We start from the raw sequence: 27,434 nt of genomic DNA, 5'->3' as shown, positions 1-27,434 counted from the left end.
TACAAATTTGTCAATGTTTATTTATGTAATGAAATTTACCTGCCACGAACATCGATATCGTCCTATTTCCTGTTTATCTTCCTAAGATTCTCAATTGCGGTTGCGGATTGTCGTTAGTCGAACCACAATCGGGAGAACTTGTTACGGGAGTTCGATTTGGATTGAACTGGAACGCGGAAAACGTTTGTTGTTATTTTTTTTGTGTTGTCGGCAGTGATGCCGACTAGACTGTTTTCAAAACTGTGCCGATATGAAATTAAAATGTGAAATTAACTCAAAATTCAATAGGTGGTATGAATAAGAAAATAGCCATTGCTTCGATACCTTTTACGTAGCTCGAACTTTAAAATGGCAAAATTTGAAAGCATTTGCTCAACTTGATATGAAAAAGCAGAGTATAGATCATTTACTTTCAACCAGCTCTGGATTAAAAATATGCATGCAATTCAAAGTATTTGACTCACAAAACTGCTTGAAAATAGCAAAAGCAATTACAGAGCTTAATTCATATCAGCCAATGTGTCCTACACCAGTTAAGTAATTTTGTATTCATTATTTTCAAGACTTGTTGTAGACAGCATGAGAATAAAGTCCAGAATAGAATATTGTTAACGATTCAATGATCTTAGTTTTGTTTTTCTATACTGCAGTAGCGTTTATTTTTTGTTTATATATCTAACAAATAGACGATTGATTCGTATACATGAACTGATAAATAAATAGTTATAAGATATTTTCATAAACCTGTGCTGAGTTTTTGTTTTTCAAACCATCTGGCATCTCTGATACGGGTTTCGGTTATTTTTGACAGAAGACATAAACGGTATGCGTTATGGTTCGAGAACAGTTTTACGGTTTTTGATAAATTTGAAGAAAATCGTTTGAACCATTCATTCACCTTTTCAGATACCATATCATATATTCATATGAACGTTAGTTTTTCGTTTTTATTGTTGTCGAAGTAAAGTTTAAAGTAATAGCTACGTTTACATAGATAATCACTTTTTCTGGAGCCGTAGATGTATCGTAATGACTATTTAAGATATCGTTTTTTAGTATGCGGGAGTGCTTTCCCAGTTCTTATGTTCCATATTTAAGGCACTCCTCGATACTCCGCAGAAAGGTTCTGATCCAATTAACAAGCGCTGAGACCCTTCACTGGCTAGCTGGTCTGCTTCTTCGTTCCCTAGGATACCGCAGTGGCTTGGAACCCAGAATAAAAATACTCTGTTCCGTATGACCAGATTTCTTAGTGCAACAATACACTCCCATACTAGTTTGGAGTAACAAATGAACGTACTTAGGGCTCGGAGAGCGGCCTGGCTGTCAGAAAATATATAGATACTTGTGTACCTGTATCCTCTTTTCAAACAGGCTCAAGTGCATTCTAGAATTGCTTGAACTTCTGCTTGGAATACTGTTGGCCAGTTTCCCATAGAAATTGAGATCCTGAGTCTAGGTCCGAAAACCCCTGCCCCAGTTCTATTATCCATTTTTGACCCATCAGTAGTGAATTTAATCGATCCGGGAGGAACCTCAGGACCACCTATACGTCCCTATCGTTGATAGTTACATTGTATGGTATGTCTAGGTTGAAAATGGGCTACATCCAGTCATCATTCTTTACAATAAGTGAGCTTATTTTAAATTTATTCAGGATTTTTAGATATCCTGTAAGATTCCTCTCACAGAGAGTTTTGATTTTTGAGAGTCTTAAGGCACTACGTTCTGCCTCTAACTCAATAAATTGAAGAAGTGACAGAATATTTAGTAGCGCATTCAGAGCCTCGCTTGATGTGCTTCGCATAGCGCCAGTTATAGATAGCGTTGCTATTCTTTGAAGCTTCGCTAGTTTTTTCCGGACACTTGCACAGTTTTGGTCCACCATTCTAAGGAGGCATAGGAGATTTTGGTTCTTATTATAGCTGTAAATATCCAATGGATGATTTTCAGCCTTAGTTCCCATTTTTTTCCCCACTCCTTTGAGGCAAACCCATAGAGCTGTTGTAGTCTTGGCTATAACATGCTCTAATTGTGGGTTCCATGATAGTTTTGAGTCTAGTATGATTCCTAAATATTTCACCTGTGATTCGAAGTTTAGCACTTCCCTATCTAGTGTTAGAGGTTTTAAGTGCAGTTTTTCGTCTCGTAGTGAATGCTATCATAGTAGTTTTGGAAGACCGCATAAATGAGGATTGTTACCAAACGATTTCCTTAATAGTTAAGCGATGATTTGATGAAGCGTAAAAAAACGTTTAGCAAACGATTTTTCAAACCCTTAAACACATTAGTTTAAACGTGAATTCCAAATTCACAGTATTTTAAATATGTCGTTAGGTTATGTAATTGTTAATAACCGTTAAAACATTTGTATGGACGAACCGTTCTACTTGCAGTCCATGTTAGGTTTAAAAACCGATTGCTGAAAGTGTATTTAGATCATCGGATTGTCATCGTTATAGTTTTTTCGAGGAGCTCTCATTACAAAACGCTTACGTCAACGGTTGTGTAACGATTTGACTTTATTTTATTCCAACATTATTCAAACCGTTTTAGGAATCGTTCATGAAAAGAGCACGCACACAAACGCAATATTTTAATGTATTGGGAGATTTTCGGATAAAAATGAAAAATGTTTTCTGATTTCAACATTTTATTGAATATCGTTTAATGTTACCAACTAATTTGCCTACGCTCTATTTTGTTGTGATTCTTCCTGATTAATATTTCAATGAGCATTCCCTATAGAACGTCCCAAGGTTCCGGTTCCAAGCAATTCATAGCATAGATTTGAACTGTGGGGGTCCTGATAGCGTAACCTGAAACATAAGAATGAAATTATCGGATTTGCTTTAAAAATATTTTAATTTTCACATACCGGATATACACAATGTCATCGTGCATTTGCAATCTTTTTGAGTTCAATGAGCTAGCGAACTGATTGCACCTCCAGCAGGTTACGTAGAATCGATTTTCCGCGCCGATTGAGCGCTAGAAGCGGAACGGTTAATACGGACACACGGATTTCCTCCGGAACATCTTCCAGATCTCGGCGTGAAATTCTTCCCGAGGATTTTACATCTTCATCCAGCCGCTTCAAAGATCGGTCTAGTCCCTGACTGGAACTAGCGGCAGATGTAGCATAACCGCTGGAAAGGCAAAATAAAAACAGTGCAATTAAACACTCAGTAGAAGAATGAGCAAAAAAAATCAATTACTGATATAATCTGTTGCGTAACATTAATTTGTACATCACTACGTGCCGCAAAGCGGCACCCACATAAATGAAGAATTTTCCGAACTTACCTCACAGAACATTGCGACTGCTGAATAAAACTTCCTTCCGTCTCCCGGACTGTGTTGAAATCTATGTTCCGCGCGAATCCGGCGAAATAGCGCACAAATTTGGTGGCCCGCAATATCGATGCCATGATTTTCTGGTGCTAGATAGAATGATGAAACGAGAAGACCACACCGATTTTTTCGTGCTTTACGTTTGACAACCAAAACAAAGTCTACATCAGTGGTGCCAGGTTCAATGTTTTATCAATATTTATATAGATATTGAGATGCAAAATTTAAGGTAAATATTTTATATGATCAGAATGATTATGGGTAGTAATTCAAGAATGTTTTAGGGATCACAAATTAACTAAAATTGTAATTCAGTCCAGATGGATTCGCAAAGAATCACTCGTAATCACCGTGCATAATTTCACTTAAAGCTTTTTTAAACGCATCGCGGAAAGCGTGAACTAAACCTCGTTTAGTATGATGTTTGTGCATGCCTCCAAGATAAATTATTGTCTTCGAAACTCTATAGAGCAAAGGACTGAAGCAACTGTCAAATCACATACAAACGGACCGTACCGACTTTTTGGAACCACAACGTCAGTTCCCCTTTGATTTCAATGGTATTTTGGTACCAAAACGTCAGTGCGGTACTGAAATGTCAGTTCGGAAATTTCCTTCTCTTTCAGCCCCTTGCTATAGAATCGTATAAGAATATAAAAAAATATGAGAGATATTCTCATAACTTCTCACTGATGTTTTGTAAAACTACCTGGCATCTCTGACCGGCGTTTCGCTCATTTTTGAAGTTTAAGTTTGAACGGTAAGGTTAACGGTTCGAGATAATTTTTACGATTACAGAAAAATTGAAGGAAATCGTTCATACCATTCTATCACCTTTACAGATACCATCACTTTTTCACATAAAGGTTCATGTTTCGTTTTTATCGTTCAAATTTTTCGTCGAAGTAAAGTTTAATTGAACAGCTACGTTTACGCTTAAAATCACTTTTTCTGAAGCTGTAGATGAATCGTATATACTGTTTGAGATATAGTTTTTTAGTATGCGGGAGGGTTAATGTTCAGTCTCTCTTACCTTCACCACAATAGTGCGTAGTTAAGTGCAGATTGCATTTTATTAGACAACACATTCTCATGTTTTCCTCGAACTATAATAACTACGTCATCAGTAAAGCCAATCGAATCCCATAGATACAAGTTTGTTTAGGAGGTCGTCCACGATCAGTGACCACAACAACGGTGATAGAACCCCACCTTGGGGACATCCCTTAGTTGGAGTGGCACTGATCGTAAGTCCTCTCAAGCTTGCACAAACGGACTGGACTAGCATGGTACTAGTCCAGTCAACAATTGCCGTATGGCACCCTTGTCTTTTCATAGCTAATTCGATTAAGTAATGATGCATTGTCGAATGCCTCTTCAATGTCTAGAAAAAAAGCAAGTGCTATTTCTTTTGCCTCCATAGTCTTTTCTAGTTTTTGTGTAAGGGTTTTTTTTACAAGATGGAAATTTGACTTCAAACCATAACAGCCGGGTGTGGGATCATTCCACTAAAACCACCTTGGGCCGATGACATAGTGAGTGCGATGCGATGCGAATCGGCGGAAAAATTTACGGACGCAGCCTACGCGAACTCGAGCGGCGGAACAAATTGACATCATTCAAATTTTAAGCGATTCACATGCATTTTCATCAATTGTGGTTCACCGCATTGAATCGCATTCACCGCATCGCATCGCATCGTATTCACTATGTCATCGGCCTTGGGCTTCGAGTGCCAGATGTGCCCCTTGGTTTCACCCTATGATACTACATCGAGGGGTAGGCTGTGCTCATGCACATATACATCTCACACTTTTCCTCTTTCTCAATTTTGGTCTTTCTCCATAATCATCTTTGTCCTTTTTCCTCTCTCGCCAACTTCAGACTGGTACGGGAGACCCTGTGACGTGTACTGGTTAGGTAACGCTTTCATAGTAACTCACGCCCGTCACCGCATCCACTATCCCGAGGACCTCGAAACGTGTGCCGATTAGGTAACGCTTTCAAAGTAACTCGCGCCCGTCACAGCATTCACTCCCGCAGGATTTCTAACCACCGAGGCATGGCCGATTGAGAAACTATCAAGCTAGAATCTCGTCACGACCACCCCGAATGGTATCTCCGTTTCCTTTTGCTGCAGGAAAGATCGTAGCTGAGTACGTGAGACCTTTTAAGTCCCACCACACGTATGAGTCCAGATTAGGGTTATACCGTGCCCTAAGATCGCGTTGTTTTTGAATTGTAGTGTCATACGAGGCCCAAGACCTTCCGTTAGCTTGCAAATTTGGTTGACTATCTCGCTCTCTCCGTTCATCATCTTTCCTGATTCTTATTAAATCGCGCATTGTGTGAAGGTATGCAAGGCCGTAACCGTTGACATACCTTTTTTGTAAGCGATCTGGAAATTGTTCAGCTTACACAAGCTAAGATAATGAGATTTAGTCAAGTATCTTCTCCATTATTTTCAAAATAATGGATGTCAGACTGATAGGCTGAATGCCTTTGGTTGAGTTTTATCTTTTTCCCTGGTTTCGGGATGAAGATAACGCGCACCTTATTCTATTGGGTGGGAAAATGACAGAGGGTCATACTGGCGACAAACATCTCTACCAAGGCAGGTGTTACCATTTGTTTTGCTTGCTGTATCTGGATTGGCATAATTCCATCTTCACCAGCAGCTTGAAATGGCTCGAATGTACTTATTGCCCAGTTAACCATTGACGGTGTAAAGGTTGTGCGCGATTTACGGAGAGCTTCCTTGCGTCTAACACTTCGACTGGGTCTTCCAGCCGGAGTGTCCATAATCTCTAACCCTTCGATGTATCTTGGAAAATGCGTACTAAGTAGTAATTGAAGTGTTTCTTCTGGGTCTGTAGTAAGCTCCCCATTGTTATTCTTCAATTGACCCAGTCCATTTGAGTGTTCTTTAGATAGAACTTTCTGGAGCCTGACAGCTTCTGGCGTAGTTTGAATGGATTCACACGTATGCTTCCAACTATTCTCTTAGCTCTTCGAATATTTTTTTTTTGTACTCAGTTAGGGACTTACGATAGTCATCCCAGTTTGAGTCAGCTTTTGCTTTGTTGAAACGTTTTCTTGTTATTTTTTCTTAACTTTTCTAGTTGTCTGTTCCACCAAGGAACTCGTCTGTTTGAAACACGTTCCTTCAGTGGACAGCTTGCTTCGAAACTGTATATGATTTTATTTGTAAAACTGTTTGAAGCTTCTTCTAATTGCTTTGTTGTGAGTATTTTCCCATCCAACAAAGGTTTACAAGCTTCAAGTGTGTGTGTTTGTAGAGATCCCAGTTGGTGTTCCTAGGGTCTCTATAAACGTCCTTGATTATTTCTCCTCCCACTATGTCGAATGTAATATGTCTGTGATCAGACAGTGATTATTCATCCGACACCTCCCAGTTATTTATTTTCCCTAGAAGCAGTGGGGTGCATAGAGATAAATCGAGGACTTCTTGTCTGTTCCCCGTTGTGAACGTAGGTTTGTTTCCCTTATTACGTATTCCAAAATGGTTTTGTGAAAGAAACTCTAATAAAGACTCACCTTTATTGTTGATATCTGTACTTCCCCACAGCGTGTGATGTGCGTTAGCATCGCTGCAGACGAGAAACTGCTGGTTTTGTGCCCGGCATGTTCTTACAAATTCTACTACATCGGTAGGGGTATATCGGTGCTATCTCCTGGGAAATACGCCGAGGCTACACTCACCGTGTGCTTACTTCTTGGTGTCGGTATTTCCATTCGTATAGCCGTGATGTCTCCATCGATAAATTCTGTAAAAGGAGTAAATTTAATTCTTTTTTTAACTAATAAAGGAGTACTTGGGTGAGCGCTTCTATCGTCGTAAAGAATCTTACCATTCGGCGTGTAAAGCCCTTGTACCTTACCCTTGTTAACCCAAGGTACCTGGATAAAGGCAAGGTCCAGGTTTTCGGAAACGACTCTTCTCAGTAGTGTACTCGAGGTTCCTTCTGCATGATGAAGATTCGCCTGAACACATTTTAGGGTGTTCATTTTTGTGGTTTTTTGCCCGTGGTGGTGAGGCAAGGCACCGGCTTTTTACCATTTGCACATGTTTGGTTGTCTCGTTTTGGTTTGCTCCATATGCTGAGGCTTCTTGAACCAGTTTTAGTAGTTCTGAATTTTGTGTTAGCAGGTTTGTTGATGGTTACTTTACCTTTAAAACTGCTCATTCCACTCGGGCCTGGTTTAAGTTGATCTTGTTCCAAACATGGGCCCATGTTCCCGAGTCTCCGACGGCGACTAGTTCAGCTCCTACCCATGGCTTGATTGTTGGTGTAACTTGCTTTAGCCAGTCCGATGTAGCCTGGTCAAGACACGTCACAACCATGAAGCCAGACTTGTACGAGCATTGAGCGAACTTCGGTTTAAGTTTCTTCTGCCTTTGACCGAGAACAGCCCGTTTTATCGCCTGGTGTACCTTTTTAAGTTGTTCTGTTTTCAGCTGTGTGCAGGGGTAATTCTTAGCTAATATGCCTACCCTCACAGAACCAGCAACCTCACTATAGGAGGACCTTTGCTTGGACTTGCCTTTTGTTTTCTCTATTGGTCTTATTGGGCGATTGGCCCTATGTAGACCTTCACGAGCATCATTGGCGTGTGGTCGAGCTTTTCTTGGTTCATTTGAGTATGGCTGTCTCGTTGGGGCTAGTGGCCCTCTAGCCTTCTTGGCTTTCGATTTTTCCACACTGCTCGAACCAGCGTTATCTCCACTGCGCGCCCGTTTTGCATTTTTGGCAGGGGCGTACCCTTTGCAAATTAGGCGCATTGCCTCTTCGTATGGTACGTTTTTGGCCATTAGCTTTCTCAGTCGTCTCTTGGCCGCACCACTTAGCTGCCGTGTGTCGAGATTTTCCTCTTTATTCAGCACCGTTTTGATGGTGACATTAACCTCATCATCGTCGCTCTCTTTCGTCTTCCTTTTCGTCGTCCACTTCCGCAGGTGAGTCTAATGCGGAAGATGAGATGCACTCGCGTGAATGACTCGTTAGAGAGCTGTCTTTCGAGTTCACCTTCTGTGACTTCCATATTTTCCGGCTGAGACGAGCAGTCGGCACTCGAATAATTTTGTTTTTGTTGGTTTGTGTTCATATTCTGATCCCACGAGTAGCTAGGGAAGCAACAGTCAGCTGTGTCAGTGCCCCGCTGTAACACAGTAAAAACTGTATACTGTGAGGTGCGCCCTGGTGCCCCACAGCTTCCGTTAGCGACTGAGATTCTCTCCAGCCATACATCCTATCGTCACGGTGCCTAAGGATTGGGGCACCTCCTCACTTTGCTATTGTCGAGATGACAACATTGCCCGGGCTTCGCCGCCAGCTGCGTATTCACTTTTAGTTGGCTGTCATTTGTGATCATATGACTCATGGAGGCGTGAGGTACGAACGAGTGAGGACCGGAATTATGTTTGTCAACCCACCATTTGAAGCCATGTATCAGCAGTTAGAAAACTGGTTTCAATTTGGTTAGAAATATTTTTGTACACCAAAACAAACAGAAAGTTCAATCAATGTATCTCTGTGCTCGGTTCCAACGAAATGGCTAACATCGGATTGAAGGATGGGAATCATGGGACAGATCACTTTTGAGAAAACTAAAGCAAATCTATCCATTAAGACTCTCTGGGGCCACCGTTGGCAAGGAACCTAGCCACTTTAAAGGTGTTTTATGTTATTTCGTATAAGAAAAAAATAATCTTGATTCATTCTCTAACTCTGTTTATTGTGTCGATTTTTATTCTGGAATTTCAATGTTTATTATAATTAGACCCATTCCAAGCACCACTCAACTGGAGAAACGATTTTTATTTTTCATAATTCAAAAATAAATTGCACACCATTCGAAAGGTTATTAAAGTCTGCTTCATTTAATATTGGAACACAAACAATTGCGTGTAGTTCAGTCATTTATTAACGAATTCATAATTTGTTTTTCATACAAATGTAGCATTTTCTTTACTCTTTCATAAAAAAATATTTAAAAAAAAATTCATTGCTGTTTCGAAGAAATTCTCGTTCTTTTCCCGTAATACGGCACATTAGGCGGCGCACACCCTTTTCGTCCACCGTTTTGGCGATTTGATTCCACCAGTTCTTCATTTGAGTCATGTTCCTAACAAGTTTTCCCTTTGCCTTAAGCCTCCGCTTCGTGATTGCCCAGTATTTCTCTATCGGCCGGAACTGGGGGCATTTTGGGGGGTTGAGGTCCTTCGGTATTACGCTGACCCCGTTCGTTGCGTACCATTCCATAACCGTTTTGCTGTAATGGCAGCTTGCGAGGTCCGGCCAAAACATTACTGGACGGTCGTGGGCACGAATAAACGGCAGAATCCGTTTCTGTAGGCACTCTTTTTTGTAGACTTCTGATGACATTGTCTTGTCAGTGAGAAAGACTTTGGTTTTCTGTCCACAACTGCATATCCCCTGCCAAATCATGTACTTGCGGGCGAATTTATCCGCAAACACGAACTTAAATTTTGCAGGTACATCCCCCGAGCCGTCGCCAAATAAAATTTTTGACCTGGGATTTGCCCAAAGTCCGCCTTCACGTAGGTCTCATCGTCCATCAGAATACATCCGTCGAACTTGGTCAGCACTTGGTCGTACAGCTTTCGAGCACGGATTCTGGCCACATTGTTCTGCTTCAGCGTCCGATTTGGCTGTTTGCTGGCTCGGAATGACCTTATTCCTTCCCGGAGACGAATTCGTCGCACCGTACTGTGAGCGGCCTGGAACTTATTGGCCAAATCGCGGTCTATAAGATTGGGATTCCTCTTGACGGCCTTGATGACTTTCCCACGCAGTTTCCGGTCGCAGTTCCACTCCGACGCTTCGAATGCGGCTTCCGAGCCGTCGTCAATGTTTCCTTGTACTGCTTGATAACACGCCATACGGTATTTCTGGGCATTTTAAGCTGTTTAGCTAGCTTCGATGCCGACAACAAAGGATTTTCAAGAAAACTGTGCACAATTTGATCTCTCCGTTCGGCTTCCATGGCGGTTGTTTACAAAATGCTATCGTTTGGTGTTATGCCATAAATACATGGTGAAAGGTAATGAATTTCCCGACACGTGGGTGAAAAAAGTTTCCAAATCCGTCCACTAGGAGCGCCACAATGAGCAAAAGAATTTGTTCCAATATTAAATGAATTGGCTTTTCTAGTTGATGCTTTTCGGTGAATTTGAAATCAAATACAAACAATTCTTTTGACGTTTCGGCCTACTACCTTCAGCCATCCTCAGAAAACTATATTTTAAACAAAAAACTTAAATTAATACAAAAAATTCTTCACAATATTTCATCACAATTTCACTGCACTTTTGCACTTACGATTTGTATCGCCGCGTGCTTCCTGAACGGCTGTCTTACTTGATTTAAGTCCGGTTTTGAATCGCTTCTAGCAGCTGGCGTCTATCATTCCCGGTGTCGTCGTGATGTTGTTTGTTGTCGTCGTGTTCGGTGACGTCGTTTTTGAATCCGTCGTTTTAGTTGCGAATTGTGGCGTCTCTCTTAGTTTTTTAATAATAGAGCTATATATTTTAGAAATTTCAATCGAATCTTGCTTGATGTTTACTGTTCTTCCTTTTTTGAGTTTTATGTGTAGTGTTTCAGCTGTTTTTCGTTTTCCTTCTTGGTTTACTCTTTCTAAAATATATGCTTTGTCGAAATTAAACTTATGGTTCTGTTCTATGGCATGTTGTGTCAATCCTGTGGCTCTGGTGTTTTGTTTGAGACTCGTTTTATGATTTTTAATCCTTTTTTCCAGAGTTTGAGATGTTTGTCCACAGTATTCTTTCCCGCATTCACAAGGAATTGAATATACCACATTTGTCTGTTTTAATTTTGGAATTTGGTCTTTCGTTTTTGTGAATAAACAGGTTTTAATTTTGTTGATTGGTCTCGAGGATGCAATTATGCCATGATTTTTCAGTACTCTACTAACTTTTTCACTCAATCCAGGAATGTATGTTAGTGAGACGTATTTTCCTAGATTTTCCGTAGTGCTGTTGCTTAGCGAGTTGTAAATAGCATCTACCCTCTTTTTTAAAATATATTTGATAAATTCATCTGGGTAATTATTTAAATGAAGTATTTTACTGACTTTATTGATGCTCATTTCACGTTTTTCAACGTCGCTAAGTTTCAGTGCCCGGTCAATCAATGCAATCGCTGTGTTCTTTTTGTGTATATATGGACTTTCTGAATAATAATCCAAATATCTTCCGTTTTCTTGTTTGGTGTACCAGTTTTTCTCAATCTTTCCCTGACACCTAGAAAGTTTGAGATCCAAGAAACGCAATGAGTTTTCAGTTTCTTTTTCCAGCGTAAATTTTATGCTTGGGCATTGACCGTTAAATTCGGCTAGCACGCAATCTATGTCGTTTTCATAACCTACTATCAAACAGTCATCGACGTAGCGTTTATACATCACGAGGTTGATACCTTTATCTCGTAGGCATTGGATGGCGGTTTCCTCGAGTTGTTCCATCAAGAGAGACGCTACTACCGGGGATAGAGGAGAGCCCATCGGTGTGCCAAAAGTTTGCTCGAAGATTTTACCATTGTACTGAAAAAACGACGCTCCAAGTATTGTGTGAAGGGCGCGTTTGAATTCAGTCCACGGTATCGGCGTGTAATCGCTAATTTCCCGCCACTTTTGTTCAATTATATCGTACACATTTTGAACTGGTACGTTCGTGTAGAGCGACACGACGTCCAGCGAGTAAATAATGCAACCCTCAGGGACCCGAACATTGGTGATCTCCGACGCGAAGTCGAAGCTACTACGCACGTGGTGTTTCGTTTTGCCGACGACGTTTTGTAGCACGTTGGCAAGAAACTGAGCCATTCGGTACGTAGCTGACCCCACTGTCGACACTACCGGTCGAAGCGGGCGGTCTTCTTTATGAATTTTAGGAAGACCGTAAATCCTCGGTGGAGGGCAGTTGAACAATTTTAATTTGTTTTTTGTGTAAGTGGAGATGTATTTATTTTCGTGCCACGAGTCCAACATAGTGTTGATGCGTTTGAGTATCTTTTCTGTTGGATCTGTGGCTAGGGGAGTGTACGTTGTTGTGTCACTTACCATAGCTGTCATTTTTTCGCTGTACTCGCTTGCTAGCATCACGACGGTTTTATTTCCTTTGTCCGCCTTGGTGATGATTACTTCGTTGTGTTCTCGGAGAAATTTTCGGCTACGCACGATGTCTTTATGGATCCAATCGTTGTTTTTGGCGCGCGGTTGGTTTTGGAAGTCGACGTAGTTGTTGATCATCGTCGCGATGCTGGATCTGATGTCGTCTGCGTCGGGTTTTTGTTTTATTGCGCTCTCAACGTCGGCGATGAAAGCAACGTATGGTATGTTTGTTCTTGGTTGGATGTTGTAATTGGGCCCAAGGAGCAGCGCTCGTTCCAAATAGTCGGGAATTTCCACGGTTGTTGTGTTTTCAATCCACTCAGCTTGGACCGCTGTCTCTAGGATTTTCTTCTTTTTCAAAAAATCCAGTTTTCGGGTTTCTTTCTTTTTGCTTTCATTAAACACGGTGGTTGTTCTTTTCGTGACCATTTCTTTTACATTTTGCCAATCCTCAGCATCCAGTAGGCTTTGTAGTTTCTGGGAGAGGAATTTCTTTTTTGGTTTTAGGCGGGCTGTTGTCCTTTTTGTGTCACTGATGGCTAGACTTACCACACGGATCAACAACTACGTCGACTTCCAAAACCAACCGCGCGCCAAAAACAACGATTGGATCCATAAAGACATCGTGCGTAGCCGAAAATTTCTCCGAGAACACAACGAAGTAATCATCACCAAGGCGGACAAAGGAAATAAAACCGTCGTGATGCTAGCAAGCGAGTACAGCGAAAAAATGACAGCTATGGTAAGTGACACAACAACGTACACTCCCCTAGCCACAGATCCAACAGAAAAGATACTCAAACGCATCAACACTATGTTGGACTCGTGGCACGAAAATAAATACATCTCCACTTACACAAAAAACAAATTAAAATTGTTCAACTGCCCTCCACCGAGGATTTACGGTCTTCCTAAAATTCATAAAGAAGACCGCCCGCTTCGACCGGTAGTGTCGACAGTGGGGTCAGCTACGTACCGAATGGCTCAGTTTCTTGCCAACGTGCTACAAAACGTCGTCGGCAAAACGAAACACCACGTGCGTAGTAGCTTCGACTTCGCGTCGGAGATCACCAATGTTCGGGTCCCTGAGGGTTGCATTATTTACTCGCTGGACGTCGTGTCGCTCTACACGAACGTACCAGTTCAAAATGTGTACGATATAATTGAACAAAAGTGGCGGGAAATTAGCGATTACACGCCGATACCGTGGACTGAATTCAAACGCGCCCTTCACACAATACTTGGAGCGTCGTTTTTTCAGTACAATGGTAAAATCTTCGAGCAAACTTTTGGCACACCGATGGGCTCTCCTCTATCCCCGGTAGTAGCGTCTCTCTTGATGGAACAACTCGAGGAAACCGCCATCCAATGCCTACGAGATAAAGGTATCAACCTCGTGATGTATAAACGCTACGTCGATGACTGTTTGATAGTAGGTTATGAAAACGACATAGATTGCGTGCTAGCCGAATTTAACGGTCAATGCCCAAGCATAAAATTTACGCTGGAAAAAGAAACTGAAAACTCATTGCGTTTCTTGGATCTCAAACTTTCTAGGTGTCAGGGAAAGATTGAGAAAAACTGGTACACCAAACAAGAAAACGGAAGATATTTGGATTATTATTCAGAAAGTCCATATATACACAAAAAGAACACAGCGATTGCATTGATTGACCGGGCACTGAAACTTAGCGACGTTGAAAAACGTGAAATGAGCATCAATAAAGTCAGTAAAATACTTCATTTAAATAATTACCCAGATGAATTTATCAAATATATTTTAAAAAAGAGGGTAGATGCTATTTACAACTCGCTAAGCAACAGCACTACGGAAAATCTAGGAAAATACGTCTCACTAACATACATTCCTGGATTGAGTGAAAAAGTTAGTAGAGTACTGAAAAATCATGGCATAATTGCATCCTCGAGACCAATCAACAAAATTAAAACCTGTTTATTCACAAAAACGAAAGACCAAATTCCAAAATTAAAACAGACAAATGTGGTATATTCAATTCCTTGTGAATGCGGGAAAGAATACTGTGGACAAACATCTCAAACTCTGGAAAAAAGGATTAAAAATCATAAAACGAGTCTCAAACAAAACACCAGAGCCACAGGATTGACACAACATGCCATAGAACAGAACCATAAGTTTAATTTCGACAAAGCATATATTTTAGAAAGAGTAAACCAAGAAGGAAAACGAAAAACAGCTGAAACACTACACATAAAACTCAAAAAAGGAAGAACAGTAAACATCAAGCAAGATTCGATTGAAATTTCTAAAATATATAGCTCTATTATTAAAAAACTAAGAGAGACGCCACAATTCGCAACTAAAACGACGGATTCAAAAACGACGTCACCGAACACGACGACAACAAACAACATCACGACGACACCGGGAATGATAGACGCCAGCTGCTAGAAGCGATTCAAAACCGGACTTAAATCAAGTAAGACAGCCGTTCAGGAAGCACGCGGCGATACAAATCGTAAGTGCAAAAGTGCAGTGAAATTGTGATGAAATATTGTGAAGAATTTTTTGTATTAATTTAAGTTTTTTGTTTAAAATATAGTTTTCTGAGGATGGCTGAAGGTAGTAGGCCGAAACGTCAAAAGAATTGTTTGTATTTGATTTCAAATTCACCGAAAAGCATCAACTAGAAAAGCCAATAAGAATTAGCGGTGATCAAAACTCGTTAACATTTAATAACAATATTAAATGAAGCAGACTTTATGTAGCTTCATTTTCCATCAAAAGATTATCAGTCACCTGTTTTTAGAACTGAGTATGTTATCGTTGAAATAGTATGAAAATAAATTGATTTGACAATTTTTTTATTTGAAGTATAACTTTGTCCAAAATCTTTTTAAGCACCAGGGTTTGAGAAATTCAAAAATGACCCCCAATCGACTTGGTCTATTGGTAGGGTCATTCGTCATTCACGGAAAAATCTTGACCAGAGAAAGTTTGGTGAACAAACGCGGATTGGGACTGTGACTGTTCACTGTGTTACGGCTACGCTAGCAAAGGTGCACCCAGGGAAGCTGACCAAATCATTTATTATGTTTAGGAGTATAGGATAGTTTCAAGGAAATTTCACAGCATATATACAAATTAAAACCGTAATTAAAAAAATCTATTAATAAATAAATAAATAAAAAAGGAAAATTTCAAAAGAGTAGCTACAAACTGAGCAGGAGAACGGCACAATTAAAAAAATACACAATACACTGAACAGGAATTGTTAACAGCCTTTTACAACACAACACTTACAAAAAACACACCTGAAAACACCAGGAGTCGTCTTAACGCAATTTAGACGAGTCGGGATGAAAATCCAAGAGGAGGGAAAACTGCGATCAGCAACTTCCTCTTGCACTTGGATCGAGACCGGAGAACAGCTAACACCCAAAACCATAAGCTGTGAAGAACAAAGTTGTACTATTTTATATAAAGAGTGTCTCGCGCGTTTACTACGGGATATCTTTACCCGTCGCGTTGATCCGAGTGAGGAAACGGAGGGCTGTAGCCACGATAGCGCCAATGTCTATCGGGCTCAGCCGAGAATAACTGAGGAATTGGCCGAATCTGAGTTAGGTGACTCCATGAGGTCCGATAATCTGGCCATACTCAGCGGCGTCGCTCTTTGAGCTAGGTCAACACCGGGGCTAGAATCACGATAGCGCCAAAATCTATCGCGTCCAGGAGCGAAGACTGTTCCGACTGGTTACCTGATATCGTCAAGCAATATCGGGCATAGTCGAGGGGCGAGCATTAGGCCGACGGCAAATCCAGGAGGCTTCCCAGAGATCGGTGCCGGTGGGTGGATATCCTTCCCGAATCTGAAGTCTGGCATCGAGGTACCGATTTCCCCTGGAGAGCTTTGGTGGTCTTTCACGCGGTGCCGCAGGCGGCGCTACAGGACCTAGCATCGGGATAACTGGACGAGCAGCAGCGCGCATCGACAGGCCCTCACACGACACACCACATACTAAACCGTAAGTTAATAATTAGAAAAATAGTTAGGGACAAAGCTCAGGTTAGGGATTTAGGGAACGTGCCGAAAAGTAAATTAGTTCAATAAATGATTTGGTTCTGGCACTCTAACTCTTGAATTCTTTCTTGTGCTAGAAAGCCGACCCTGGGTGTTCTTTGAAAAGTCCTTGTGACTGAGCGGGCTGTAACATAAGGGATTGTTACAGGACAGCAGAATTAAAGCGGAGATCGCGACCCGGTGGATGAAGTGGTTGTCTGTACTGAGAAACATACCTGGGTTGCGCATTTCCCGTTCTACTATTTCCGATCCGGACAGCTACAAAAATATTGAGCTTATTTCCGTATCATGGATCGAGGACAGATCAGAGTGGCTCATCTAGAAGTTTCAATCTCACGATTTGAGTTGATGGCGGCTGTGCTAGGAGCTAGTGCTGAGTTCCAAGGACCCGAATTCCTCTACAAATCTGAAGCAGATTGGACGATGGTTCCAGAAGAGACTGTGGATAAAGTGAAGCGTTTGTCTGCAGTCATCTGATCAAGCAGCCACTGGTGAAGTACGTGAATTTTTAACGTTTTGAGGGGATGCTTCGTTCGGTGGCCTACGTTCACCACTACTTGAACGGTTTGCGAACTTCGGAGAATAATCAACCGACTTATTCTATTGGTTTGACTAGGGCGGACATTCAGAAAACGAAGAGGACATTATGGTTGAACGCGCTGTCCGAAGCATATCCTGACGAAGTTGCGATCTTGAAGTAGAATGTGCAGAGGATCGACCACCAGCAGAAGCCATCTGCGCTATCTAGTAGCCTGGTCAAGCAGTCACCATTCGTTGATGAGTTCAGAGTGCTGCGGGAAGGTACTAAGTAGAGCGGCAGGTGCAGAAATTCTGTCTTACAATGCGAAGTTTCCAATAATGCTGTCTAAAAAGCATCGAATAACAGACTTGTTGCAGGATTTCTACCATCGAATGTACGGTCATGCCAACGACGACACCGTATTCAACGAGGTCCGACAGAATTTCCGAGTGCCACATATACGAGTGGCCGTGTCGAGTGTACAAATCAACGCCGGTCGCTCCCAAAATGGGACCGCATCTAGCAGTAAGGATTGAGCCATGCGTGCACCCATTTTCCTACGTAGCTGTAGACATCTTTGAGTCGTATCAGGTGAAGATAGGACGAAGCATGGCTAAGCGGTGGGTCTGCCTTTTTACTTGCCTTACCGTTAGCGCAGTTCACTTGGAGGTAGTAGCTAACTTGAGCACCGATGCGTGCAAGAAGACGATTCGAAGGTTCGTCGCATGACGTGGGACTCCATATTAAATTCAGACAATGGGACAAACTTCGTCAGGGCTAGCCGAGAGCTGCAAGACGAGATCAGCAAGATTCACACTGAGTTGGGCAGTACTTTCACGAATGCTCAAACCCAGCGGAAGTTTAATCCTCCAGCTCATATGGGAGGTTGCTGGGAGAGAATGGTATGAGTAGTGAAATCAGCCCTTGGATCAGTGCCATTTGTCAGGAAGGTAGACGACGAATCGTTTGCAACGGTGTTAGCAGAAGCAGAGAACATGGTGAACTCCAGACCGTTGACTTATGTCCCACTCAGCTCAAGTGGCGTACGGTAGCCGAAGAAGCTTCTCACAGAAGAAGGCATGGCGTTAAGGAGTAGCTGCCACATCGTGAAGCATACTCTTTACCAGGCTTCCGAAAAGTACACACCAAAAAATTTAGAAAATTATACGAGCCAGAAACGCTTGAACACCTAATTTTATTGGATCTAAATTAGAAAGCGTCTGATTTTACATCGCTTTACACCTAAATTTCATGCCCGTAGAAATAAATTAGGTCGACCTAGTGAAAACTAGATCTAGGATCCCAAATTTATGTCGTGCATGATGTAAAATTAATTTCTTAAAACTCAATACCAGTGTAAAAGAAATAAGTGTGTGAGATTGATTTGTTTGTTTTGATTGCGGTGTTTTCAAACGGGAAAAATTGCGACTTCGTTGTAGTTTTTTTGAGCATCAACATCGATGGAAACGGACGGTACCGATTGCGTTGACCACCATCGAGGGTGTTGGCTACGTCGAAGAAGACCGATGTCGATCCGTTAAAGCCGACTGGCGAGTGCTTCGATGAGGAGGATCATCATCATCATCTCCAACCCACTCCCCAGTACAAAATTCAAAATTGGTTCCTGAACAGACAGAATGGCATCATCATCGGTGGCAAGTATTTGCAGCTGACCTTTTCGGTGGACTCCAAGCTGCGTGAAGATTTAGAGCGGCTAAAGCAGATCCGATCCGAGCGTGCTCTCCGTCACTACTGGGACCTGCGAGTGTGCAGGCTATCGGCTGTCTCGGTTGAACCATCGGTGCGTCTAAGGAGGCAGAATCAAAGACAACAACCATGGACCGCAAGCAGCCGAACAGTGGATTGTTTATTCCGAGGATTAACCAGCAGAGATAAGTTTAACAACACTTTTATAACATCAATTTCATATTTCTTACGTAAACATTTTTATACAATTTAGGAACTCGTAGACAAAGCTTGTTTGACCAGCTGACAGTTTAACTAGCGCGTTCTTGCTAGAAACAAATTTAAACGCCTTTTCGTGTGCGCACGATGTTTTGCGTTAAAACTAAATTTGATTTCATCATCCACATTGTCCACACAAATACGTTGTCTACATGAAGGCGTTTAAAATTTCACAAATTGAATATCTTAATACTGCCATAACAGAGGCCTTTTAGGATTAAAGGGGCGCAAGTGCCAAAACGATCAATTTTAACAGATTTCAATCAGTTTAGTGCAAATTTCAGAAAAACTTTTTCCCATATTCTTTCGATTGAGTTAAAATTATTAATATCCTAAAAATGTATGGAAAATCGACCACTCCGGCAACTTTGAAGCACGTTTTCTAGAAATTAGTATTTGACCACCGTCACATCTCTGATGCTAAGCGCCTTAATTGTGTATTTGCTTCTTTATTTGTGTGATAATGTTAGTCAAACAATACATGCATACATGTTTGTGATATACACTATTCCATTTCTATAAGAAATTAAAACTCAATTTTTCATGACTTTAGAGATAGGATGATAAGAATCACATTGATCAAGGATAAGGTCACATTTGCCATTAGCCAAAAGAAGCCATAAAATGTATATCGGTATCGAATTTTGATTACGACGAATGCGCCAACATCGCTGTCTTGAGAAAAAAGCGTTCAAAGTTGACAGTTCCATAATCCCCCAGCAAAAATATTATTTTGTTGCTTTTATTTCTCGAAAATTAATATTCTTCAAATAACTTCGTACATTCAAAATGTAGGTCTGGGGCTTGTGATATAGCTCGGTTGGCAAGTCTGTTGTCTCCTGAGCCAATGTCCGTGAGTTCGAGCCCAAGAGTAAACCTCGAACACAATTGTACCGGATAAGTTTTTCAATAACGATCCGCCAACTGCATCGTTTATAAAGTCGCGAATGCCATAAAGATGGTAAAGGCGTTAAAAATCACAAATTTGTTCGAAAGAATGTGAAATATACAGAAATACCTATTAGATAATGCCGGTAATAAAACCGATAACACTAGTTTACAGCATTTTTGAACTTAGTAAACTGAAGGTCATTTTTAATGTAAAATCGGGCGTTGAATCCGAAAATGAAATTCAAAAAAATCTCAGTAGAACCGTTTTTGAGTTATGCTCCAAATATGAAATTTCGGAAAAATAAAAAAAGTTCTTGTACTTAGATTCAAATATCTCAGACGGCATAACAGTAATTTGAAATCCCTCTTTTGCATATTGTAGGTGAATAAATTTTCTATCGATCATCTGAACACTGTTTTTGCGTATGATCAACAGTATTGTTGATATTAGTGACTTTATGATAGAAAAAAATTATAAAAAACGCATTTTTTTTTAGAAAATTTTGTTTTAGCGAAAGTTTTAGACTCGATGGTAACATTTAAAAAATCTGGTTTACTTCTACGCTTAAATGTAAATTCAAAACAAAGATTTCAAGTGGTGATTTATCAAAATCGGTTGAAAATTGAAGAAGTTATGGCTACTTTACCATAACAGTATTTTTTGTAGTTTTTAATAATTTAACGAACCGCAGTATACTTATCATAGTATAGGAAGAATGAAACATGATAAATCTCACTCGGTCCATGTCAAAATTATTTATTAGCTTACTAAAAGGTCACATGCCAAATTTCAGGAAGATCTGACCATAGGGAGGGGTAGCTTGAGTCTCAAACGTGAATAAAATTTTAAGGTATTTTGCCCGGGAGGAACGAAAAATACTGGTTTTTCATCAATAACTTGTTTCATCACTAGCCGATTGTTTTTTATGGTTGATTTTCTTAAAGCCTAAGTTTAGACAAATATTTTACTCGAAGACTGTAACTTATCAAGTTTCATTCAAGTTTCATTGTAGATTTATCAAGTTTCATTCTTCCTATACTATGATAAGTATACTGCGGTTCGTTAAATTATTAACAACTACAAAAAATACTGTTATGGTAAAGTAGCCATAAATTCTTCAATTTTCAACCGATTTTGATAAATAATCACTTGAAATCTTTGTTTTGAATTTACATTTAAGTGAAGGAGAAAATCAGATTTTTTAAATGTTACCATCGAGTCTAAAACTTTCGCTAAAACAAAATTTTCTCTAAAAAAATGCGTTTTTTATAATTTTTTCTATCATAAAGTCACTAATATCAACAATACTGTTGATCATACGCAAAAACAGTGTTCAGATGATCGATAGAAAATTTATTCACCTACAATATACAAATGAGAGATTTCAAATTACTGTTATGCCGTCCGAGATATTTGAATCTAAGTACAAGAACTTTTTTTATTTTTCCGAAATTTCATATTTGGAGCATAACTCAAAAACGGTTCTACTGAGATTTTTTTGAATTTCATTTTCGGATTTAGCGTCCGATTTCACATTAAAAATTTTGGTCAGTCAATCAAGTTCACGATTTTTATCAAATTTTGTAAACTAGTGTAATCAATGAACTAAGCAAATACGGAACGAAGCGAACATGAGTGAAGCATATAGAGTAGTCGTTCGTTAATCAGATACGGATGTATTAAGAGCTCATGCCATATCTCGGCGCTTTCTGTATGTTAACTTAAAATATTAAGCTTATTGAGCACTTTCATATGTCCATACGTTTTTGTTAACTTTTCACGGTTTCACTTGACTCAGCTGTATTATCGTTATGTTTTCTTTCTCTTAATAAAGTTTACTTAATTAACCTGAATAAGATTATAAAAATGACATATTTCATCAAAATTATATTTCTCTAAAAACATTCTGTAATAGAACCTTACCACCCTCACCACCCCGCCCCCTCCCCAACGAACCCACTTTCGTACCATGACTGATTAGCGAGTGACGATATATAGAAAGTTGCATTGCTTTGTTTTTTTTTTGTTTTTTAATTTAAATATCGTTTATTAAGGCCTAATTACTTTTTAATGAAAGTTTTCACTGGCCGAGGGTCATTTGTCTTAATATTAGGGGAAGGTTGGAAAGGGTTAGGAGAGGGAGAAGGGAGTTGAGGGGGTTGGGGGGTATTCGATTTGATCTGTTCCATTTGGCTGGGGGGTCCATTTGCTTTCTCGCAACGTACTTCTTCGGCCTCGTCCGATGATTGCGAGGGAGAGGGCTGAGGGGTTATCCGTTTCCGAGGGGGGGATGCTGGTTTGAGATGTGCAGTGATTTGATTTGTTCGCTTCTGTTGAATCTGCTGCTGTCGTTGAATTGTTTCCTTCTGTTGAGTCTGGGCTGGTGGTTGAGGTGTGCTATTGTTCGTTGTTTTCTGTTGGTGCTGGTCTGTTGTTTTTACAATGCTGGCGAATGTGTTTGGTGTGCTATTCTTTTGCTGGATCATTTTTCTTGCAACTGTTATCGGGATATTTTGTTCGGTGGTAATTTTCAAGGCGGCTGTTTCGGCTAACCAAGTCGGGCACGATCTATTTATTGGCGAATGACCTTCAACTTTGCAGTTCCCACAGTACGGATGATTTTTACAGTTCTGGCTGTCATGCTCATTCGAGTTACATTTGCTGCACGAAAGGGGGCTGGTGCATTTTTGTTTTGTATGTCCGTACTGAAGGCAATTCCTACATAACAGGGGCAACGGGTAGTATAGTCGGGTTCGGACACGGAGGAATCCAAAATGGATAAACTCCGGTATGACCGTGCTACTGATGGTTAATATCAGCGTGGATGTACCGACAACTCCAGTGGGAGTTTTTTTTGTGATTCTCCGCACCTCAATCACTTTTTGGTGCGACAGTTCAGCGAGCAACTCTTGTTCATCCATTGATTGGGCTTCTTGGCAAGTGACAACACATTTTCGTTTGTTAAGACTGGGATGGCGTGCAATCACAATTGGTGTGCCATCGGTCAGACATGTCAACTTAGCAAGTTCTCGAATCTGATCTTTACTTCGGGTTTTGATCACGTACCAGCCGTGTTTTTTCTCGAAAAACCCTTCGATTTTCCCAACTTTCTCTACTGACCTGCCTATGATGAAGGGATTCTGCGGAAGTTTGTGACCATCAGCTGCTTTCAGAATCACGTAATAAAGACGTCCATGCAGGTTTTGTGGGTCCATCCATTCTGGAATCGTCCTATCTGGGGGTTCACCCGGCGATGGACTCATCGCACCGCTATCACTTTGCACTATTCAAACTCGAAAACAATTAGCCTTTGTCTTGCGAGAACCGACGAAAAAAGCGACCGGTCTCGATCGAGGCTGAGGAATAACTTGCCATTGCATTGCTTTGGTAGAATATGAAAATAAACAAAAAATTTGGCTTACGAAAATGTATGTCTCAGAAATCTTATTTCATCCGAAAATTACTCGCATATTGACATAAATTTACACCCAAAAATTAATAGTGAGCATATTAGAATGTACAATGCAATATTATATCATCAATGATCTAAATTTATGTCAAAAACGATGCTACGCTTTTGTGCGTCCTACTTGACGTAAATTTACATCATTGATGATGTAATTTTATGTCGAATGTGCTATTCAATTATAGCCGGAAATTTTATGTCTTCAAGCGTTTCTGTATTTTCCAGTGTAATTTTATGTCAAAAGTGATGCTTCTTTTTTGTGCATCCTTTTTGACATAAATTTACACCAAAAAATTAATAGTGTGTACAGCTTTGCTATGACAGCCTTTGCCTTGCCGAACAAACATCCTTGCCACTCGGTTTGCGGCTGTACCATCGGTAACGAATCGAAACGATTCGGCTACATCGCACACATTCAGGAACAAAGACTGTATCTGTATAATCGGCTCAAAACTTGCGCTGCCGAAAATGTTGTGCTTTATGCTGTAGCGAACCAAACCGACAGTACGGTTTTCATCCCTTCATGCCTCCTGTTTGGAAAATTATTTCATCCTAACTGTCGGCTGCAGGGTGTGACAGTTTTGGGCAGAACTGTTATGCCCAAACCGTACCCATGCTCGGTCGTATGCGCTGCTGCTCGGTTCGAATAGATCGGAGCAACCTGCTCCGGATGATCCGAGATGTAGGACCGACGGAATGTGTGATGAGATAAAGTGAAAGAATAATGATTTGCAAAATTATAAGGGAGGATAAAAATCAAAACAAAATTAAAACTTGTGATTGATTTCGTATAGTGAAAGCTAGTTAGAATTGAAAGCAACTATTTGGCTTCATAGTATCAAGATCAGTTGATCAATAGTTTCTTTGTCAAGTGGGTTTATGATTAATCGCTGAAACGATTGTAAAGTAAAATTGGTTATTGAACAGTTTTGTTATAAGTTGGAGACTGAATTTTCCGAGTATGTTTTGTACCGCTACGAAAACTTTAAAATAAATTGACATCAAAATTTAAAAAATTCAAATCAGCGATTTGTCGATTTCCATGAATTGATACTTTTCTGAAATTTTCATAAAGTTTGATGGAACAGAAGAACAGAAAAGTACGGTTTAATAAAAAAAAAACAGAAAAGTGAAAAAAGTGGCACGTTGTGACGTCACGATTTCTATTGCTTATGTTTTGATAAAAATTCGTTCAATAAAAATACTTTTGCTTTCAAATTGTAAAAATTTTAATTCTGAACTTAGAGATACATTTTTTTCAATATGCGCAATGTAGCGTAAAATTTACATACAATAAACCAAAAAATTTTTTGCAAACGTTGTGACGTCACGCTCGAATGAATCTTAACATTTTCTCAAGAACATCTAGAAAATCTTACCTCCACTTTGACTTAAATTAACAAACTAATAAGAATCACGTGAAAGTGCTAACTGGATAACAATTTTTCGTGTAAATACGTTTTTCAGTTCGATTGAGACTATAAACAAATATCAATTTTCAACAAGAACAAGTAACTTTTCGAACCGAAAGCTTCCAATCGTCGTAAACGGCAGCGCCATATGTAAAAGACATCTACGGAGCGTGTATCTTCTATATATTCGCCATATCCATTAAATTAGATTTTCCGCATCATTTGATGGTGTAGGGGAAGCCAAATAAGGCATGTGACTGATTATATTGTGTTCGGTTTGTAAGCCATCATTTCTCCTTAGGTTTTTGTTTCTATCAAAACATTTAATAAAACTGATTTCGATGACTTTGTTAAGCATGGTTTCGTGGTAGATTTTCAGCGAAGCTTCAAATGCGTGGACTTTTTATTCCCTACAAATGCATACGCTCCTGATATCCACAAAGTTCAGAACCCAGCCATGAGAAGACATTTCAGCTCCAATAAAGCAAATACATGCTACATACCTACTCTTCTCCAACGTACCATCACCTTCAGCCAAACCATAAAATTGCCAGTGCGCATTTTGTGGCGAAATTGTCGTCAGTCAAACTGTGACCCCGGGGCTAGCTGGGAATCGATGATGTATTTTCGATACCGCAGGGAAATTTGTGTCCGCTCAAGTTTCCGTTCCACACGGTCTCAGTCTCGTTCACGCATTTCCTTCCAGCAGACAATTTCTTTTAAGCTGAAAACAGCTCCACCTACCTAAGAGCCTTAGACTATTCAGGAGAAGGTGCATCAGATGTCGAATATTTAAATCCCAAAAAAACGGACTACAGCGATCTCTAAACGATTCACCGCAATTTTTGAGTTCAGGTGTTAATGTTTCGGTTTTAAAAGTTTCTCCACCTTTTTGCAAGAAAATCGTGAAACTAAATTATCAACACAGCCTAACATCAGGTGCGTTGGTTGACTGCAAGATCTCGATACCAAGGCAAAGAAACGGAGAATTTATTTATCAGCTTGAAATATGATTTCACACTTCCGCGAAAGTGGAAGCTATAAATTATCCGAAAGCGGAAGGCTAGCAGTACTTACGTAGCAGTTGAAAAAAATTTCTTCTCTTTCGTCAAGATTCGAGTCACAGCGCCATCCGTATCACACGCATCCACTGCGAAAAGAAATCCTCTGAGTGAGAACGAATGGTTTTTTGATAAGACAAAATCCTTAAAATAAGTGGATGGAACTGTGGATCTTTGTGTATAAATTTCTCTAGTTTTTTTTTGACAGTCAGATGCATAAATTCAGGGGTTGAAAAATAATACCCGGTTTTTTCGAGTATAAAAAAGCATGAAGCAGTGAAAGTTCGAAATCGATGTAGACTTGAATATGACTTCTGTGCTTGTACCGATTGGTAAATTGAAAGAAGGGATTAACAACCTATGCTTTCAAGGGAAATTTAAAAAAAAGGACATCGTTTAGTAAATTGCAATCATAAAAGGCAAGAAAAGAAGTCCCACAAAGAATACCGGGCGATGGCATTTACTTTAGAAAGCGACAAAAAAAATATAGGTACAGGAATGAGAAATTACGAGTCTGGCAAAAAGGAAATCTATGCGCTCAAAAACAACGAAGCGCGATAATGCGCTCCACATTAAAACTCTAGCAATGCGATAAATCCTTCCGTTTCATCATCGTCAGCGTCATCTCCGCTGTAGTCATCGTTATCATTATCATTGTCAACGGTAATAGTGCCGGTCTGCTGTTTTACAGCTTTTCTTTCAATGTCGTTTTAAGTTTTCCAATGAAAGCTGTGAAAAACACTCAAAATATTCTTTAAGCTCCGAATAGATTTAGAATAGTTAAGAGAAAATGTGATTGGATGCGAATGCAGATCCAAATGTTAGATTCAAATTAAAATTGCATTTTTTTTATTTAAGTTCCATGATAAGATTTCAATTTTGATGTAAGATTTAGGAACTCAAATTTAAAAAAGCATAAAAAATTCCGATTCAGACAGCTTTTCATTAAATTTAAGTTTCAGGTTGGGATTCAGAATTCAAAAACTTTTGTGTTGTATTGGCTGATGAGATTCTATGAATGCATTGGTTTTTTAGTTGTCTGGATAAAATGTACAAACTATGAAATATTCGAGCAATTTTTGATGAACATTTTAGCAAGAATGACTCATTGAATCAATATCGTGGATTATCATCACATTTCCTTTTTTTAACAAAAACAATAAAAAACACTAAAATACATGAAATTTGCAGCTGAATTTCAATTTCCTGGTTTTAAATGGTTATTTATTAGCTGCGAATGAGATTGTGGTTCATTGAATTTCAAAACAATACCCGAGGTTTAGCTTTTTAAACATTCATAGGATCCTTTCTTGTTTGCTCTTTTTGCTAAATAGGTTTTCGCCATTTGAATTCAAAGACGTTTCGAGATACTTTTATTCCGCATGGCCAACAATGGTGAAAAATAACCGAATGAGGCAGATTTCGTAAACAAAAGTCGGATTCTGATGAAGCGATAAAAAACGGAGACGACCATTTTCAATCCTCTTTACTTCATTATACATGCCGCTAGACTGAAAATTAATAAATTC

At 39.9% G+C, this 27,434-nt stretch overlaps 3 protein-coding genes across 3 annotated transcripts; 1 reads left to right on the top strand and 2 right to left on the bottom strand.

Annotated features, from left to right (window-relative positions):
- Nucleotides 1-2,671: 2,671 nt before the first annotated feature.
- Nucleotides 2,672-3,489, bottom strand: LOC129739387 (uncharacterized). Its single transcript, XM_055730816.1, has 3 exons — nucleotides 3,307-3,489; nucleotides 2,879-3,149; nucleotides 2,672-2,819 (listed from the first exon to the last, which is right to left on the bottom strand). The coding sequence occupies exons 1-2, from the start codon at nucleotides 3,429-3,431 to the stop codon at nucleotides 2,930-2,932; spliced, it is 345 nt and encodes a 114-aa protein (XP_055586791.1). The 5' UTR covers nucleotides 3,432-3,489; the 3' UTR covers nucleotides 2,672-2,819; nucleotides 2,879-2,929.
- A 9,571-nt stretch (nucleotides 3,490-13,060) lies between these two features.
- On the top strand, nucleotides 13,061-17,645 carry LOC129737722 (uncharacterized). Its single transcript, XM_055728881.1, has 2 exons — nucleotides 13,061-14,255; nucleotides 17,476-17,645. The coding sequence occupies exons 1-2, from the start codon at nucleotides 13,061-13,063 to the stop codon at nucleotides 17,643-17,645; spliced, it is 1,365 nt and encodes a 454-aa protein (XP_055584856.1).
- Nucleotides 17,646-22,026: 4,381 nt separating this feature from the next.
- On the bottom strand, nucleotides 22,027-23,229 carry LOC129737721 (uncharacterized). The gene has a single exon (XM_055728880.1). It carries the CDS (start codon nucleotides 23,227-23,229, stop codon nucleotides 22,027-22,029), a length of 1,203 nt encoding a protein of 400 aa, XP_055584855.1.
- Between the last annotated feature and the right edge of the window lie 4,205 nt (nucleotides 23,230-27,434).

The sequence above is a fragment of the Uranotaenia lowii genome, chromosome 1, assembly GCF_029784155.1.
Source record: "Uranotaenia lowii strain MFRU-FL chromosome 1, ASM2978415v1, whole genome shotgun sequence".
Classification (NCBI taxonomy): Eukaryota; Metazoa; Arthropoda; class Insecta; order Diptera; family Culicidae; genus Uranotaenia; species Uranotaenia lowii.
This window is presented reverse-complemented; position numbering and strand designations above follow the sequence as displayed.

Excerpts from the sequence above, each read along its gene's own strand:
- LOC129739387 (XM_055730816.1), bottom strand. The coding sequence starts at position 3,431 with ATGGCATCGATATTGCGGGCCACCAAATTTGTGCGCTATTTCGCCGGA. Across the intron at positions 3,150-3,306 it reads CAGTCGCAATGTTCTGTGAG|CGGTTATGCTACATCTGCCG; the intron begins GTAAGTTCGGAA and ends TTGCCTTTCCAG.
- LOC129737722 (XM_055728881.1), top strand. The coding sequence starts at position 13,061 with ATGGCTAGACTTACCACACGGATCAACAACTACGTCGACTTCCAAAAC. Across the intron at positions 14,256-17,475 it reads AATGAGCATCAATAAAGTCA|ACTTGTTGCAGGATTTCTAC; the intron begins GTAAAATACTTC and ends ATCGAATAACAG.
- LOC129737721 (XM_055728880.1), bottom strand. The coding sequence starts at position 23,229 with ATGAGTCCATCGCCGGGTGAACCCCCAGATAGGACGATTCCAGAATGG.